At 40.2% G+C, this 17,625-nt stretch overlaps 1 protein-coding gene and 1 long non-coding RNA gene across 5 annotated transcripts in view; one reads left to right on the top strand and one right to left on the bottom strand.

Annotated features, from left to right (window-relative positions):
* The first annotated feature begins 5,214 nt into the window (after positions 1-5,214).
* On the top strand, positions 5,215-8,389 carry LOC119015426. Its single transcript, XR_005073351.1, has 3 exons — positions 5,215-5,978; positions 6,726-6,938; positions 8,254-8,389. It is a non-coding gene; the product is annotated as an uncharacterized LOC119015426 (long non-coding RNA).
* The window catches only part of gpd2 (glycerol-3-phosphate dehydrogenase 2 (mitochondrial)), a 21,238-nt gene continuing 11,812 nt past the window's right edge, over positions 8,200-17,625 (bottom strand). For 2 of the 4 annotated variants that reach the window (XM_037091384.1, XM_037091385.1), the window contains 9 exons: positions 17,341-17,534; positions 16,910-17,044; positions 16,652-16,827; positions 15,644-15,775; positions 15,400-15,558; positions 14,631-14,743; positions 14,436-14,514; positions 14,233-14,331; positions 9,062-11,019 (listed from right to left, as the gene is read on the bottom strand). In XM_037091384.1, the coding sequence (XP_036947279.1) occupies positions 10,894-11,019; positions 14,233-14,331; positions 14,436-14,514; positions 14,631-14,743; positions 15,400-15,558; positions 15,644-15,775; positions 16,652-16,827; positions 16,910-17,044; positions 17,341-17,534 (1,213 nt within the window). In that variant the 3' untranslated portion in view covers positions 9,062-10,893. Of the gene's footprint in view, positions 8,448-8,949; positions 9,023-9,061; positions 11,020-14,232; positions 14,332-14,435; positions 14,515-14,630; positions 14,744-15,399; positions 15,559-15,643; positions 15,776-16,651; positions 16,828-16,909; positions 17,045-17,340; positions 17,535-17,625 lie in introns of those variants that run through there. The other 2 variants (XR_005073349.1, XR_005073350.1) reach the window with 2 other exon arrangements.

Raw genomic sequence — 17,625 nt, 5'->3', positions numbered from 1 at the left:
GTGTGTGTGTGTGTGTGTGTGTGTGTGTGTGTGTGTGGACGTAAATCTTGACTGCGTGTGAGTCGATATCTGTGCACACACACACACACTTATGACAAAACAACCTTTTCATTTCTGCTACAGTAGATTTGTTTTACACAGGCTGGTTGTGCAGAGATGAACAGATTTATAAGACGTTATTTCTGATACACAGTTTGAACAACAGATGGCGCCTCAGCTCTGTCAGTGTGTGTCAGTGTGTGTCTGTGTGTGTCTGTGTGTGTGTGTGATAATATCATCAGATGAACGTTCAGTACAATATCCTCCTTTGTTTGTGCAAAATTAGCACACTCACAAATAATCATGTGATTGTATTGAGTGGAAAATTAGGGGAAAGCGTTGGTGGGATTCTGAGGGATGGATTGTGGTTTTGGGGGATTTCGCACATCTTGAAGGACAGTTTGACATTTTGGAAAATACACTTACACAATACAACATTTTAATACATTTCAAAAAGTTTCCATTGATTAAAGTATGCCGAATTATGTGAAAAATCTTTTTCTCACTCTTGAAAATCTTTTTCTCTTGGTTTCACACAAGAAGACTTTTTTTCTACACAGTATTATTCATTAAAAAAATCTTTGGTCCTGCAAAAAAAAAAAGGGAAAATTCACTCCGTTTCAAATATGGAAAAAATTGTTACTGATAAAATCTTTTTTTGGTTGAAAAAAAGTAATTTCACTAGGTTCAGCTTAATTTTTTATTATTATTATTATTTGAATGAGATTTTTTTCCACCTCCAAAATGTATTTTTTATCTTGAAATAAATGTTTTTGTTTCCCCCCTGATTTTTTTTTTAAACTCAGTATTGTTCATTTAAAAAAAAGAAAAAAAAATCATAAAATCCCCCAAAATATTATTTAATCCAGCAAAAAAAAGAAGAAAAAAACACTGAGTTTCAGATATGGAAAAGAAAAAAAAGTTCTGAAAATTGTTTTCCTTCACTTGGTTTCGCAAAGAAAGACACGTTTCATCTGAAAATCTTTTTGTTGGCTCAGTTTTATTAATAAAAGAAAATAAAACTTCTCCTGAAAAATTCTTTCCTCTTGCATAAAAAATGTTTTCTAGTGAAAAATGTGGAGCATGGAAACTAAGAAGATTTCTTGTGATTTTTTAATCTCCTGAAAAAAAATATTCGGGGGAGCAACAAATAACAAAAATGGGCAAAACTGAATTAATTGTAATGATCCAGGAAAGCACATTTGCATCAGCACATGAATAATATTTATTCTGCTCGGTCCGACTCGGTATTTTCCCACTTCATCAGCTTCTGGTCCACAGTGATGGAGCGGATGTTTCCCTGCAGGTGGAGGTGATCAGCACGAACACACACGAGCACAAAGCCTTTATAATGTGGCCTGTCGCTGGAGTGGAGAACATATTCATACTTCATAAATTACCTCGTGTGTTTCGGCTTCATTTGAATAAAGCCAAATGTCAGCGTTCACCCTACAGTGAGCACCGAGCTGCAGCCTCAGGGCTCCTGGGGTCAAAGGTCACAGGAAGGACTTCCAGATCAGACACTGCGGGCGCTCTTCGACCTTCAGAGCTGCGAGTAAAATGTGTTCCTGCTGTATTCGTCTTTGTTTTTAGTCTTCCTGCCGTCTTTCAGGCGGGAAGACAAAAGGCAGGAAGGGGAAAGGAATCCTCAGCGAGCGAGGTGATGTAAAGGGCAGGTCGCCCTCCGCCGTCACGCTGAAATATCACAGCTCGCCCCAGGGCGCGTCATCGTCTCTGATGCTCCCAGGGAGTTTGTGACAAGTCGGGGGGGAAATATTGAGGGAAAGAAGAGGGAGAGGCCGCCAGGGAACCAGATCGATGAAGAGCTTTCGCCTGAATCATCGGCTGTGGGTAAATCCTCTGCTTTAATGTTGTGCTGCCTTCACCGTCTCCTTTGGAAGGAGCGTTCGGAGGATCTCATTCTGAGTTAATGAGATTTTAATCCCACGTATATAACAGCACCCTCCGCCGTGACATTTAAAGAAGTCATTAAGTGGTGTTGCAGAGAGCGGAGGGCAAATCAGGTCTTCTGTACAGAGAAATCACAGTTTGGTGCACTTTTACTCTAAAGCGCTTGCGATGTAATACGACATCTCAGACGAGGTTAAAGAGGCCCTGAAGCCTTCTAATTCACAAAGAGCCTCAGATATCAAACTCTGGACGTTGCTGATCAGATAGCTTAGGATGTTATTCGTCTGCTCTGAGGTATCGGGGACGTCTGAGTCCTGCTCACACGTGGAAATAAAAGTGAAATGTTCAAAGAAAACACGAAGAAGTCACCTCAGGTGTTCTGCGATCAAAGTTTTATGTCTAACACAAAGAGGAAGGAAGGAAGGATTATCTCAAAATGTTAAAGATTTAAGTTTTTTAAGGATTCTTAGGTCGGTTGGCCAGAATAAAAAGTGAAAAAGCTCAAACAGTTGTAGTCCATTACCAAGAAAAAGAATCACAAGCTTCAAGAAACATTTGAAACGTGTTCTTGCTCAAATAGTTCAGGATGATAAACCTCTGCTGGTAGGATTTTAAGACGTGGGTTCGATCCTCACTCAGACCTTTCACTCTGAAGCGTCTTTTCCAAATGAAAAAGTCAAACATCTGAGGATTGGAAAGAGCTGCTCAGGACAAATAGTTCAGTGTGCTACAGGACAGGTCACAACCTTTGAGGGTTGTTGGTTCAATCCTAGTGTGGGTCAGTGTATTTTGAAGGCCGCGTTACTGAAGCAAACAGTGAACCTCAGAGAAACAAGATGCCATCAGTGGCACATGTGGCGCAGGATGTAAGACGACTGGTTGGAGCTCTGGGCCTGGTGTGAGGAGCTTCACATTAATGTAGATAAACACAGTGAAATGTTGGTTTCTGTGGATTAAGGAGTTTGATTTAGACCTGCTAGGTCTGGAAAGTGTCATGATGTGACTTTTGTTGATTATGACATGAACTTCCCTGGCAGAGAAGAATCTAAAAGATGGAAACCTTTTAAAAACACCTGTTTCATCTCATGACATTTTGCACTAATATGTTCTGATCAGGTGAAACCCTTTTAGAAACAGGTGTGCTGAGGATGTGAGATTCATAATTTTGAAGCTGAACACCGAGAAGATTCACTGATCTGAACTGATATTTGGGAATTCATTGCAGTTTTTCATGATGTGTGTTTGATCCTCGCTCAAACTTTAGACTTCGGTGTCTGTCATCAAAAAGGAAAAGTGAAAAGCCCTCATGCAGGTATGTTGTTTCTGAGCAAATAGCTCAGTGAGTAAGAAGACTAAGCAGAATTCTGAAGGTTGTGAGTTCGAGCCCTAGTAAAGGATTTTGCTGATTTGTCCTCTCAAAAAGGCCCAAAAAAATGCTGTGGCCCAGCCTGGATTTGATCCCACAACCTAAGTAGAGCAACTGTAGCATCTTATCTCACTGAGGTATTCCTCTACATAACAAGACTCTTCACAGTACGTGTAAGATGGATAAATGTGCAGGTGAGCAATAAATTGTTTTTTATAATGTAAAGATTATCATCCCAGACCCTCACAGTCTGAAGGCAGCAGTGTAACAAACATTTACAAGCATGAAAACATCTTTTCAGCCATCGATCTTAAATTCTGCTTCCATCTGGTGGTTCTCTGCTCCCAAAGGTGGAAACCAGGTGTTTCTAAATGGTTCCCACCTTTTAGACAACCCTAAGACTATACAATCTTTGATGACGCTCACCTGTTTGTAAAAGGTGGAACCCTTTTAGAAACAGGTGTGCATCAGATCTGAAGTGCTGACGATGTGAGATTCTTAATTTTGAAGTTGAACACTGAGAAAAAGATTCAAAACCTCCAAGAAACAGATCAGAAGACTCACTGATCAAGTAGCTCAGGATATTTGGGAACTCCTTGCAGGTTTTTATGACGTGTGATCGTCACTCAAACATTTGTCAACGGAGACGATTATCAAAAAGAGAAAGTGAAAAGCCCTAATGAATGAGTGTGTTTTCAGGACAAATAGCTCAGCGCGTAAGAAGACTGACCAGAAGTTCTGAGGTTGTGAGTTCAATCCCAAGAGGACACAAGGGTTTTGCTGAGCTGTCCCCTTAAAAATGCTTTAAAACTGAGAACATCCCCACAGACTGAAGCTTGGGATTGATCCCTGAACTTACCCAGAGTCTCACATCCTCAGCACTTCAGATCTGATTGCTCACCTGATTGTAAAGGGGTGAGCATCAGATCAGAAGTGCTGAGGATGTGAGACTCAATACTTTGAAGCTGAACACTGAGAAGAAGACTCAGATCCTCCAAGTAACAGATCTGATACTGATATTCTTGCAGTTTTTCATGATGTGGGTTTGATCCTCGCTCAAACTTTAAAATTTGGCGTCTGGCATCAAAAAGAAGAAGTGAAAAGCCCCAATGCAGGTATATTCTCTCAGAGCAAATAGCTCAGTGGGTAAGAACACTGAGTGGAACTCCTAAGGTTGTGAGTTCAAGACCTGGTGAAGGAGAGGATTTTACTAAATTATCCTCTCAAAAAGGCCCTAAAATTGCTCTAAGATTCAAAACACCCCTGTGGACCAACCTGGACTTGAACCCAGAAGCTTCCAATAAGAGCACCAGCGTCTTATCTTACTGAGCTATTTCACTACACAATCATAGTCATTCGTGGTATATATATCATGAAAAAACGTGCAGGAGGCAATTTTTTTTTTTTTGAACAATATAAAGCTCGTCAGAGGATCAATCCCAGACTGTCACAGCCTGAAGGCAGCAGTGTAACAAGCATCTACATGCATGAACGCATCATTTCAGCTGTCGATCTTAAATCCTGCTTCCATCTAGTGGTTCTCTGCTCCCAAAGGTGGAAACCTGGTGTTTGTAAAAGGTTCCCACCTTTCAGAAACAGGTGAGCCTCATCAGTATAGTCTGAGGGTTGCTCCTCTGAGAAGACAACCCTAAGACTACACAGTCCTTGATGATTCTCACCTGTTTCTAAGAGGTGGAAACCTTTTTGTTTCCAAAGGGAGAAACTTTTTAGAAACACCTGGTGATAAAAAAAAAACAAAAAAACTTTGAAACTTTTCAAAGGTTTATCTGGTGATAAAAAACAAACAAAAAAAACCTTTGAAGAAAATATGAGGATAATTTTCGCTTGGTTTTATGTATAAAAAAAATGTTAGAATTCGGAATTAAATTAAAAATATTCAGAAAAGCCTGGTGTGCGCTCCTCTCTTGTGTTCCCTTGCTGCATTTTCTAGCAGTTTTTAGACGTAAAAGGGCTCAAATATTCTCAACTTTCCCTCGATATCGAACCTCAATATTCACAGCAATATTTGAAGCAGCCGTGTAGCGTCGAGTCCCGATGTGATCAGAACATCAAACATTTCAGAACAATGAGGCAAATAAAATCAAAAATCATCTAAAGAAAAACAGGCAACAATAATATGAAGGAAAACACCAATGAGAGGAAAACAGATGATGTAATCAAGAAGAGTGCTCACGCCTATAAAAAAGTGTTTATTATGAAATCGCAAAACACATATTTCTCTTCAAAGAGTCGGAGCTGACGTCTCTCAGATCCCCAAACAGATTCCTCTCATTGAAGTGAATGAGTCAGCGGGCACATCTCAGTGTGAAAGGGGGCTTTTGTTGCCGGGCAGAAACACAACACGTCTCGATCTGAGCCGCTCTTCATGAGCACCGTGCTTCATTTTCACTGCGTGGGAGGAATCAGAGCGGCTGCCGTCACCAAACAACACTGTAGCTGCTGTCCGCGTCCGTCTCATTCAGATGTTTGGTCTCGTTCGGCGCCAGTTGGACACATTTTTCGAGACAAGCGGCCTCTGTTTTACTGAGAAACCATGCTAATGTTCCTCTTCTGCCCCTTCTTGGTTTGGGTTGATTGGCAGGTGTCCATTGAAGCGCGGCTGAAAGAGTTTCCTGTCCTCACAAAGCCGGCGAGCCAGCAGGTAAATGTCAGAACACCTTTGACAATGGTTTTTGTTCCACCGCGGGAGGTTTCAGAGTGGCCCAGAGAGAGCTGAGCCATTATTTCACACCATTTTATTACTCTTTCCCGCCACTTCAGGGCCCTTCAGTCATCTGAGCCTCAGCCTCTGTCAATTTTGGACTTCCTGTTTCAATAACAACCTCTTTATTTAATGATTTTCACCTCCAATTAGTCTCAAAAAACACAAACGTCGACAAATAACGATGACTAAAATCAGTCCTGCCCTCTCTTGTATCAATATTTGAATTTCAACGTGCTTGCAGGAGGTCGATGATGATTCATTTCTCAGTTAATTATCATCTTATTTACCATCATTAAGAGCTGAATAACTGAGGGGTTTGTCGACACTCACACCTCTAATTAAAACATGAGGGATTTAGAAATTTTAAGAGACCAATAAAATGTTTCTTGCGAGCGTTCACATGTTTCTAGACCTCCAGCCTCCAAAACAGAGGCACATGTAATGTATTCGGACCAGAATTCCCTTTGGATTGAGCAGGAGAACTGGAGGAAGACGGCGGTCCACCCCTCCCCTCGTCTTCATCCTCACAGTTTTCAATTAGTGTGCAGGCAGACACCTCAGCTCACGCCTTAATCCCCCAGAGACGCAGGGGGGAAGAAGAGCATCAGCGGTCATACGCCGACCAGATTTGTCCCATTATTCATTACAATTAATTGCTCCCCTGTCCCGTCGGCCTTTTCCCAGGAAGACGTCGCAGTGCGGATGCCTCTGTAATATGAGCGAGGACTTAAAGCTGTCATTCAAATCTCAGCGTGACCTTTAGGAGGGAGAAAAAAAAAAAAGGCTGTTTTTCACCCAGTTTGGAGGCAGACGGTGGAGGAAGTTTAATGTGCGCGCAGCTTCTGTCTTTGTGAGAACCGACCTGAGCGAGTGCAACCAAAGCCGACGGACTGACAGGTAACACTTAACGTGAAACTGGAGCCTTCTGAACTCCACCTGCAGCTTCATGTGTAGATAAACTGTCAGTGCATGAATCTACAGTAGCTGTTGATCCCACTCTGAACAACAGAGGTCAGCAGAGAGGCCGACACGCAGGTTAAAAGACGAGGCGAGGACTTAAAATAAAAAGACCCTGAAAAACGTAATGAGAACTCAATTTGCTGATGAAGATCTGTTGATGTGTGACAGCAAAGATACAGTTAGCTTAGCATTAGCATAAGGCCTTGAAACAGCTGCGTTCAGAGGCAACGACCGACCTACACACACCTTTAAAGCCCCGACATTTTAACAAAGACAGAGAATGGCGAGCTGTCCCCTTGTTTCCAGTCTTTTCTTTTTGTGTCAAAATCAAAAGAAACAATAGAACAATAAAGAAAAATACAAAAGTAAAGAAAAATTTTAAAAGTAAAGATAAAAATAGAGAAAGTTTTTTTAAAGGAAAAAACAGAAAAAGGAAAAAGGAAAGAAAAAATGTAAATAAAAATAGAAAAAAATAGAAAAGTAAAGAAAAAAGAAAAAAGGTAAATAAAAATAGAAAAAAAATACAAATATGAAAGAAAAAACGAAAAGAAAAAATAGAAAAATGTTAAAGAACAAACAGCAAAAATAGAAATGTGAAGAAAAAAGAAAAAAAATGAAGAAAAACAAAAAGAAAAAAATAGAGAAATATAGAAAAAGAAAAAACAAAATAAAAAAATAGAACATTAAAGAAAAATGAAAAAGTAAAGAAAAACATGAAAAAAGAAAGCAAGCAAATTAGAGAAAAGCAAAACAAGCATCCAATTTAAATTGTTTCTATATTTTTGTAAAATTATTTATGAAAATCTTGAACAACAACACTGACAATGTAATTAATCATTTGGAGTGAAAATGATTTCAGGGCCCAAAGTGACGTCTTGTTTCGTTTAACTGTCCAAAACTCAAATCTTCACATTTGAGAGGCTGGAACACGCACGTCTGACAATGATTAATGACTTTGCAAAAAAGCTGATTAATTCTTGATTAAGTCTTTCATAACTGACTTATTTAGCAGTGAGGCCGGAACATAAGATGATTTTTTACAGCGATTTGACGAGTAAACGTATCATATCAGAGTAAAAACAGACTCGTCACGTCCTCGTCTCTTCTGTCTGTTCTCAGGCCGTCACATGACATCTCTCTGCTGACCGACGCCACGTATGAATGACACGAGAAGAAACACACAAACCAAACAAAGCTGTCGAGAGCAACCGGATACAGTTAATTAGATAATGACTTTGTGTTTTTCTTACAGCTGCAGCGATCTGATTCTCTTTGAGCCGGGATGAAGCTGTAATTTCATCCACACGAGACAATCAAACATCGGGATGTGGATTTGAGTCGCGCTTGCCCACGAGCGATCCCCGGCAGTCTGAAGGGTCGCCGGCGTCGAGGGACTGTAGCCGAACCCCCTGTGACCACACACAGACACACACAGACACACACACACTGACACACACACCTTAGTTACAGGTAGTGTTGGAAGAAAACCTGTGGAATGATTCTGTTCCTCTGCATCATAAGAAAACATCCGAGGAAGGCCACTGGGGCAAGAAATCACAAGATAAATACTTTTACTGTAATTTAGCTTTTCTTTTTTTTGCAGATTACTTTTTTTTTTATCTCTTTTATCGTTACTTAATTTTTGTTTTCCTCCGGCACAAGAATGTCCAGCTCCCGTAGAAATGTTACCTCGAATTCCTTTTTTTTCTTACGCCTACCCTTTCAAAATAAGTGTCCTTTTGAGCACATACACCCACAAAATAAGTGTAATTTTTGACTGCTACCCTTTCAAAATAAATGTCCTTCTGTCACCTAATCCCTTTCAAAATAAGTGTCCTTTTAGACAAATAAACCTACAAAATAAGTGTCATTTTTGACAGCTACCTCTTCAAAGTAAGTCTCCTTTTTTACCATTACACTTTCAAACTAAAAGTCCCTTTTGACTTACAATTACCAAATGATCACTTGAAACTCAATCTCCTGTTACTGATCTCTCCAACATGGCAGCTTTCAACAGAACCCTGTTGTAAAAAAAAAAAAAAAAAGAAATTGACATACAACACATTTTAAATATTCATCTTTATATAACAACTGTGATTTAAATATCTTTTCATTCTTAACATAATTTCCTGTGTTGTTTTAAAATGGAGTGTGGCGTTATGAAAATGTCTTAGGCACATCGAGGCACATATCATACATTCATGCCTTCCCTTTTCCCTCGATATCTGAAGATCATCTGAACATCTGTCACATAAACAATGAAGCTAACGGCATGCAGGATTAAATATACGATCAGTTTGTGCGTTAATACAGCTTTTGAATCAGATCTCTCGTCCACAAGCACAGACACGAAAGAAATATCTCCACTTCAAACACACGTTAAGAAAAATAAAGATTTTGCTTTACATTATTAAGAGAACAGTTAACATTTAGCATGCGTACGACCTAACAAATCTACTCAAACGTCATAGTCCCTCATAATCCTGTTCCTAAACCTATAATCTCAGTTTCTGTCTGTAAACAGCTGCAGTGACACGAGACACAAGGAAAAAATAATTTAACATAAAGCAGTGATTTAAAAGCAGCTTCCTCAGTAACGCTAAAGCTGGAGACCTCATCATGTAAACGTCAGTACCAGTAGTGGCAGGTAGTGCAAGAGATGGAAAACACAGTGGACAGTAGGAAGATTTCTCCTGGACGTACGCCAGGAAACAACAACGTTAGAAACATCTCAGAGTGTTAAAATACCTTAAAAATCACCTGACTAGTGCTTGTAACATGCAAAGATCAGAAACAAAACATTGAAATGCCTTGTAAGGCTTTAAATCAGGGTCCATTAATATTGTTATTTATTTCTGAGGTAGTTTCCTGGAAAGAATTAGTGATTTGTTACTAATTAAAGGTCAAGTAAACAATGTTAATATTAATTTCTCATTCATTACTGTGAGAAACTTTAGTTTTTTATCTAAATTAAGCTGTTTTCTTGCTGAGAGAAGAAAATCCACATCACTGTCACGTCTATATGGGAGCAACAGCACCTGGTTAGCTTAGCTTAGCATAAAGATTCGAGACAGTTAGCCTGTCTCTGTCCGAAGGCAACAAAATCAGCTTTCCAGTTCAATTTCAACTATAAAACATCTTAATTATGCGCTTTACAATATTTAAGCTTTGCAGTTTGATTATTCATTATTATTTATGAAGGTTAAAACAGAGCTACTTTAAAATGTATTAAGCGTTGTCCTCTGAGTGACAAACAGTCGAACGTCAACACCTGCACTTACTTTTCAGCGCTTATTTGAGGAAAAGTGAGCAAAAAGCAAAGATAATTTGGAGAAAACACTTAAAACCGTCTCTATTTTCACTACGTTTGGTATCAAATCACATCGTTCTTTCAAGGAAACTATAAAACAATGGACCCGTAAAATAAAAACCGAACCATATGCTCAGTTGCATCACATTGAGGACAATCTTTCCCCCCGACAATCAGTTTGAAAAAGGAGTGTTTGAAGAGGATGATGTCATGATTAAAATATCAAAGGGTTCGTTAAAAGACAGTGTATAAAACAGATACATTGTGTGCTGTAATGTCAGAGGCACCTGATGTTGAGAAGCAATCACTCCACTGAGACAAAGACGGACAAAACAGACTTCATGAGAACATAAACCTCAGCCTCCGTCATCAGATCCCGTTTCATCCTAAAAAAAAAGCACTCAGGAGTGACGCTGGTCTGCACTTGATTTGGCCAAATTCATCCCGCCGCATCCTTGATTGCGTTATTGTCATTCAAATAGCGCTATTTGCATTTGAGACCCCTTTTTTTCTGTCATCACCACGTATAAAAAAAGACGACCAGAAAGGTTCTCCTTGGCATCCCTGAAAGACCCCTCGCGCTCAGACGCCGCCTCCGCTCCGGTCCACCGTCACCGGGCCTCGCTCATCCAGAGTTTCCTCCGCCGACTTCATCAGGATGGCCAGGCGGCTGTCGGACACCTGGCCCTTCTTCACGGCGCTCATCAGCTGCACAGGAAACAGAGCGGAGTGTCAGATAACGAGACCAGGTCGCAGGACGGTGAAAATACCCACAATTCAAGGTTTCAGAGCGTCCGAGCACCTTCACATCCCAGAACTTTAAGAGGCAGAACATGAAACCGACACCGACTGTGTTCTTGATGTGTTAAAGCTGAACGAGGAAGGTTTATTAATAACTCTGTGTGTGTGTACTGTCTTGTTGTGTTTAGTTTCCTACAAACACATATATACATTCATGTTTATACATTTACTTAGGATGTGGAAAGGATTAATCTACATTTTTCTTATTCAAGACCAAAACCAACAATATATCACAACATATATTCTGTGTCTGTCCGTATATTAGAGCCTGATCAATATATCAGCAGTCCAATATTGGCTTTTCACAGATTTCAGCCTGTAGGCGGCGCGATATGAAACCTCTGTAGAAAAAAAAGATCCTTCAGATTCAGTTTACAATTATTGACTTCCCCGTGACGTTTAAGGTTTCAGAGCATTCGTGTCACTTTAGCAATAAAGTTTATTGTTTAACTGTAAAACATATCTTTGCAAATATTTTACGTTTCAGAGAACACTGCAAAAAAAATGTGTTTAAAATCGGCCAATAACAGAATTTTCGCCCGTTTATACATGTAAACAATCAAATACGATTGTTTGCATGTTTATTAATTGAACTTGTGTCCTATATTGTTTTAATGTTTCAATCAGTGAATAAGTTCATTTATTTTTGCCGTTTTAAGTTGGTGTTTTTGTCATTCTGTTGCTCTTTGTGCAATTTTATCCTCCTGATCTGTAATAAATAAATACATAAATAGATAAATAAATAAAGATTTCAGTCTTGGTGTTTAAAGATTTAAATAAAAAAATGTGTGTATTTATCATTTGCAAACAGTCCATTATCATTTAGTTATTATTACTATTATCATCTCTGTTTCACTGTATTTTTCAGTGTTTGTTTACAATAACTTCTGGGTAGAAAACCTCCTCACGGCTTGAGAGAGAACACAATGTTCTGGTGACACTTTACAATAACATCATTGATAAAAGGTACAATCATAGTTAATATCAACTTAGGTTAATAGTTATTTCACTGTTTACATTCTTTATAAGCCGTTTATTTGGCATTTACATAATGTTGTCAACATTAAATTAAAATGCCTAATAAATGATTGATAAAACAGTTAAATAACTTAAGTGAAATTAACTATAACATTTATTAATGACAGTTAAAATAAAGTGTTACCATCATTAAAAAAACAGAAGATAAATTATTTCAGTTTGTTTTGGTCTTTTTCACACATTTTTTTGACTTTTATCGTTAAAGTTAACAGTGTTTAAAGTTTCCTCGTGCAGCTTTAACACTTGTTGGAGGCTTTTAGCGAGTTTAATCCCTTCAGCCATCGTCATCTTTCTCCACCACATGACCATTTTAGTTATTTTGTGAGAGGACGCCCACATGCTGGGCTCATTTCCCATCAGCGCCGCGCTGTACGCTACCTGTTCGTTGTCCCTAAGTCATCCACGTGCAGGTTGGACAAACACAAGCAGAAACACACATTCAGCATCACAAATACACACGACATGAAGTAAAAAACACTTGACCACGTCCCGTTTCACTGAACAGATTTAGCCTTGTGTTTCCTCCGCAGAGCAGCGGAGGAGTCGACCCACTAATGAAGACTAAAATCATCGACTGTCATCACGCTGTTGCGTAAAGACTCTTTTCTGGACTCCAGTGAGACACAGACACACTTCAGGCCTCATTAAACTGAGAGTCTCCTTCCTAATTAACTCTGTCTGAGACTTCACACCTTCTGCTAGCAGCAGCGGACGTCACTGTTCTCACATCTCAGGTGGATCAAGGTTTTTTGGGGTTTTTTTTAACGATAACCTGTGTCGCAGCTTCAGTGACCGTTACTGTGGTTCTTCTTACCACAGTAACAGTAGTTAAAGAGGTTAAAAATGAAATATCTTGTCTTTGTACTGTCGTTACATCAAATTAGATTAGTAAACCAATCTGTAGCTATTTCCTGAGATTATTCATATTTGCACTAGATGCATTACTTATTAGATCTGTTGCTGATCACTGTATACATGCCGGCTATTCTTGAAATTTCCTTTGAAATCCTTTAAATACATCAGCTCAGGGAGATGCTTCGTTGTGGATTCACATCTACAGTATAAAAACAAAAATTTTAATTTTAAGCCACGTTTTGTAACCTTTTCTATGGCATGACAAGACAGGCGATTAGAAACAAGAATATGGCTTCACACGAAAAATTCTGAGGGTAAAAAAAATGAGAAGAAATAATTGTGTAATGGTTCGAGTTCCCCAGAGCTTCTATTGTCTGTCCCTCATGTCATCAGCGCTGTTTGTTCTGCAGACGCTGACAGAGGTGTGAGGCATTAATGTTTCTTATCATCAGCTGCAGACACTTTTTATACAGTCAAACATCATTTTTCTAATGCAAATCAAGATGTTTTAGGGTTTTATAAAAGCAAATTATTATCTTCAAGAAAAAAGATGAATTTCTATTGGAAACAGGTTGAAATCAGAATATTTTTTATTTTTTTTAAGAGGTTTAAGAAACTTAATTATTGATCAAAAAAGCTGACTTTATGAGGAGAATTCAAAGAATAAATTAGCTAAATGTGAAAGTGACATGGCTGGTTGATTCTACTGGAAACAAATGCAAGATCTTTCTCTTGATTTAGGAAAATAAGGTTTTAAGACTGCAAAAAGAGTTTTCTTCATATTGTTAAGAATTTAATAATTAAATCTCTTCAGTGGACACCAAGAGGACTCGCTGGACATTTGATTTTACTTTAATGTGTTCAATTCTCCCTCTTGAGGTAGATTTTGTCAGCTTATTTGACAGAGCATCAAAACTACCTTTTCTCTTAAGTTCACAGCTGAAATTCTGATTTTCTAAACATGTCTGCATTTCAAAAAATTACAGTTTTATTTAAACAAGCTTAAGTAAATGTGTGATACACATTTTAGAGGTAAGCTTTAAAAGAAATGTAAATAAAAGAAAAAATAATAATAAAAATCCTGTTTTTACTCAGACTGTAGCCGACTAAGCACCACAGTTTTTACACACGAGCCTGCTGCAGTAAAAGTGAAATATCTGCAGAAATAATCAGGTATTATTGGATGTTTTCACGTTCCTCACTGATATCTGTCCGCGTGTTACGTACCTGCAAGAATTCATCAATTTCCACTTGTCCGTTCTTGTTGAGGTCCACCTCATTAAGGATTTCATGCAGGGAATTTTCATCAATCTGGACGTTGATGCTCTGCGGAGACAAAAGAACAGGAGAACAAGTCGATAACGTGTAATGAAGACAAGTGTGCGGGGATGAAAGACAAGACGGAAAAAATACAGAGACGGACGACTCACGTCCAAAACCTGCTGCACGTCCACAGTGGTGATGAATCCTTTGCACTCTTTGTCGAACTTGTGGAAACGCTTCTTGTACCTGTCGCACAGATAACAGAGAGAGAGGGAGATTTTAAGTAGATAGAAGGGGGACAAATCATTCAGCAGTTTACCTACAGAAGCCCAGTTTCAAAGAGAATAGTTGAGAATAGTTACCTGACTACTTCCTGGTAGTCCAGGTTGATCTCAGACGTCTTGGTCAGCTGCTCAGAGCGAGACCTGTAGCCCATCTCGTGGTACAAGAACTTCCTGGCTGCTTCGAGCTCCGCCTGAATCAAACATGGACCGAAGGAATCAAGAGTGATTTCACAGCCATCTTCAGAAGCTAATCCTACACATGTTCAGCCCTAAAACATGCCTTTAAGGCGAGTATACGTTCATTATATTCTATGACAACTATTAGACAGGTAGACTGAAGAAATACAGCTGAAATAAGGCATCTGTGTGATGCGTGGCCATTATTTAATCGGACCAAAACAAGAACATTTATCACTAAAAAGGTAACATCAACATGTTGTTCACCTGAGCCGAGTTAAGACTCGCTTGACAATAAAGGCTCAAAAAACAGCGAGAGCTCAGTTTCATCTCTTTCATACACAAACAGAAGCTTCTGTTCTGAAGGGATAAAGGGCGTGGACCTTTCCATTGTGCACTTATTGAAAAAGAAACTGCAGGGAATTCAAAAAAAATCCCCACAAAGGATTAAAGCAGGATGCAAAACAGAGCAGGTTCACTGGCGCAGGAAGAAGTGTTACACAAACATGTGAAATAAATATGTAAAAAAGTGTAATAACAGAAAGTTTTTTACAGATTTTCTCCCCACTCTTCAGAAGAAACGCTTATTTGAAGTGTTGTCTGCCTAAACGAGCAAACTAGCTAAGGGAGGACGTTCCAATTAAATGTGAAATAAACTGTTCGATCATACCGTCCTCCTCTCCTGACTCCAGTCCAGCTCTTTGCCCATGATCTGCACGATGCGAGGCAGCGCTTCATCAGCCGCCTGCACGTTCAAGAAGCCCAGGCGGGTTCGCCGGGCGATGACATCGATGGCAGTGCAGGCGTACTCCTTGATCGCGTACAAAACCTGAGAAAAGAGGACTCACGTCAGGATAAATCTGGAGAATTTCAGCTGAGAGAGTCTTGACTATATGCACGAACTCCGGCTGTACCTCGGCCTCGATGTAAGGGAATTCTGACACCAGGCGCTTCCCAACGATTGGCCACCTCTGCCCGGTGACCTGAGCAATCTTGGCCACATCGAACGCCTTTCCTCCGTAAGTAGCAGCCAGGTGCTGAGCCACCTGTGGACAGAGGAAAACACATTTGATTAAACAGAAAACAAGCTTTAATTGATGAAATATTTATTCAATGACGATAATCTAAAAACATATAAACTACAGAAATTGTAAAATCACAGGTTTCACAGTGTACATCGTAGCGGTGGCGGCTGCTCGTCACATGATCGATTTCACCTCCTCGGAGTTAAACGCTAAGCGTTAGCGCCGCTTTGTCGATGAGGTGTCACGTGTTTACAGAAGACGAGAGGCCTGTTTGCTATTCAGATCGTTGGCGCTCCGATCATGTGAAAGGGCAAACGCTGTCCAAATATCAACAGTGACCTTTGAGGAATATTCCAGAGAACAGCAGAACGCCTCTAATGAGGAGTAAGTAGGCTGGAGACGCTCGGCGAACGAGTACTTTTTCTTCATGAAACAATGTTCTATCGGATTTCATGAAAAACGCACAGGCTAATTATTGGAAAGATGGCGTGTAGCTGATGTAAATCAATGTGCCCTTACTCAATGCCGCTGATAAATCGCGCGGCGTACAGTGCATTTCAGCGCGTCCGGTCTTTGTGTAGCAGAAATGTCAGCATTGTTACAGCAGCGGCTTTAATGTCAGCTCCACTGAAGGAGACGCTGAATGTGTCTGTGTGAGGAGGATTTCACAGCTTTGTTAGGAGGTGAATGTGAGTCTGCTCCCGTGTACAGTACGGAGCTAAAGGTCTGATTCTGCTGTGTCTAGACATGCAGGAAAGGAATAGTTCAACAATTTGGAAGAAGAAAGAAGAAAGAAGGCTCAAATGTTGTATCGTTAACAGAAATGTAAAAATGGTTGGACCAAGAAGTTTCTACGATGAGCTGAGCTGGTGAAACACAGACTGAGTTTGTTTTTACCTCGTTCTCCAGTCCGTAGTCCTGCACCAGGCGGATGTAGAGTGTCGGCGTCCAGCCTTTAGCTCCCTCCAGCATCAGACCAACAGTCTTGCATGTCTCTGCTGAGAGGCCGTGGGCTTTGACGGCGGCATCCAGCGTCTCCTCGGCCATGGACCTGTAGGTGGTCCACTTCCCACCTGCACACACAAAACGAGCACTTTAATACGGCTGACTTGCCGCTTTTTAAACTCAGAAGCTGAATCCTTGAGACTGACTGACCGGCGATGGTGACCAGTCCGCTGTCACTGATGCTGACAATGTGGTTCCTGCAGATGGACTGAGTGTCTTTGGAGTTGGGGTCGGTCACCAGGGGTCGGATGCCACTCCACGCTGCCAACACGTCTCCGCGGCGCACTGAAGACGGCACAAATACAATCTGTTTTAACAAGACTCAGGACTCAGACAAGGGTCTAGTTGTGTAGGGTTTAGGCTTATCGATCATTAAATAATATCCTGAATACATTAACACAGATGTTCATGACTGCAGAGGATCAAAGCTGCGTTTTAGATTATGATCATTAATGTCAAATAATGAGTGGTTAGCAAGAGCAAAACAAAAAAATTAAGATGAAGAGTGGTGGCTACAGAGAGCAGTTGTCTCTATATTCTCATCTAGTTCATCACCAAATGCATGACCACAGTCTCCGTACCTACTATGTCAGGGCTGAGGTAGTTGCGGACCTCATTCAGGATGAAGTTGATGTCGTCCTCCCCCGGGATTGGGTGTGCCGTCACATTAGTGGGCGTGTCGGTCGTCCCGGCGATGGTCATCTTCTCCCAGGGCAGGAAGAAGATGACACGACCGTCGCTTGTCGCCGGATCGAGCAGACCCATGTTGTCAGGACTGAAATACACAAATAATCCTTTTATCATTACGTCTAATGTCTGACTGTCTTTATTGCCTCAGCATGAGGATGAGTGGGAGGTGTTTTAGA

This window comes from Acanthopagrus latus, chromosome 24 (assembly GCF_904848185.1).
Source record: "Acanthopagrus latus isolate v.2019 chromosome 24, fAcaLat1.1, whole genome shotgun sequence".
Lineage (NCBI taxonomy): Eukaryota > Metazoa > Chordata > Actinopteri > Spariformes > Sparidae > Acanthopagrus > Acanthopagrus latus.
This window is presented reverse-complemented; position numbering and strand designations above follow the sequence as displayed.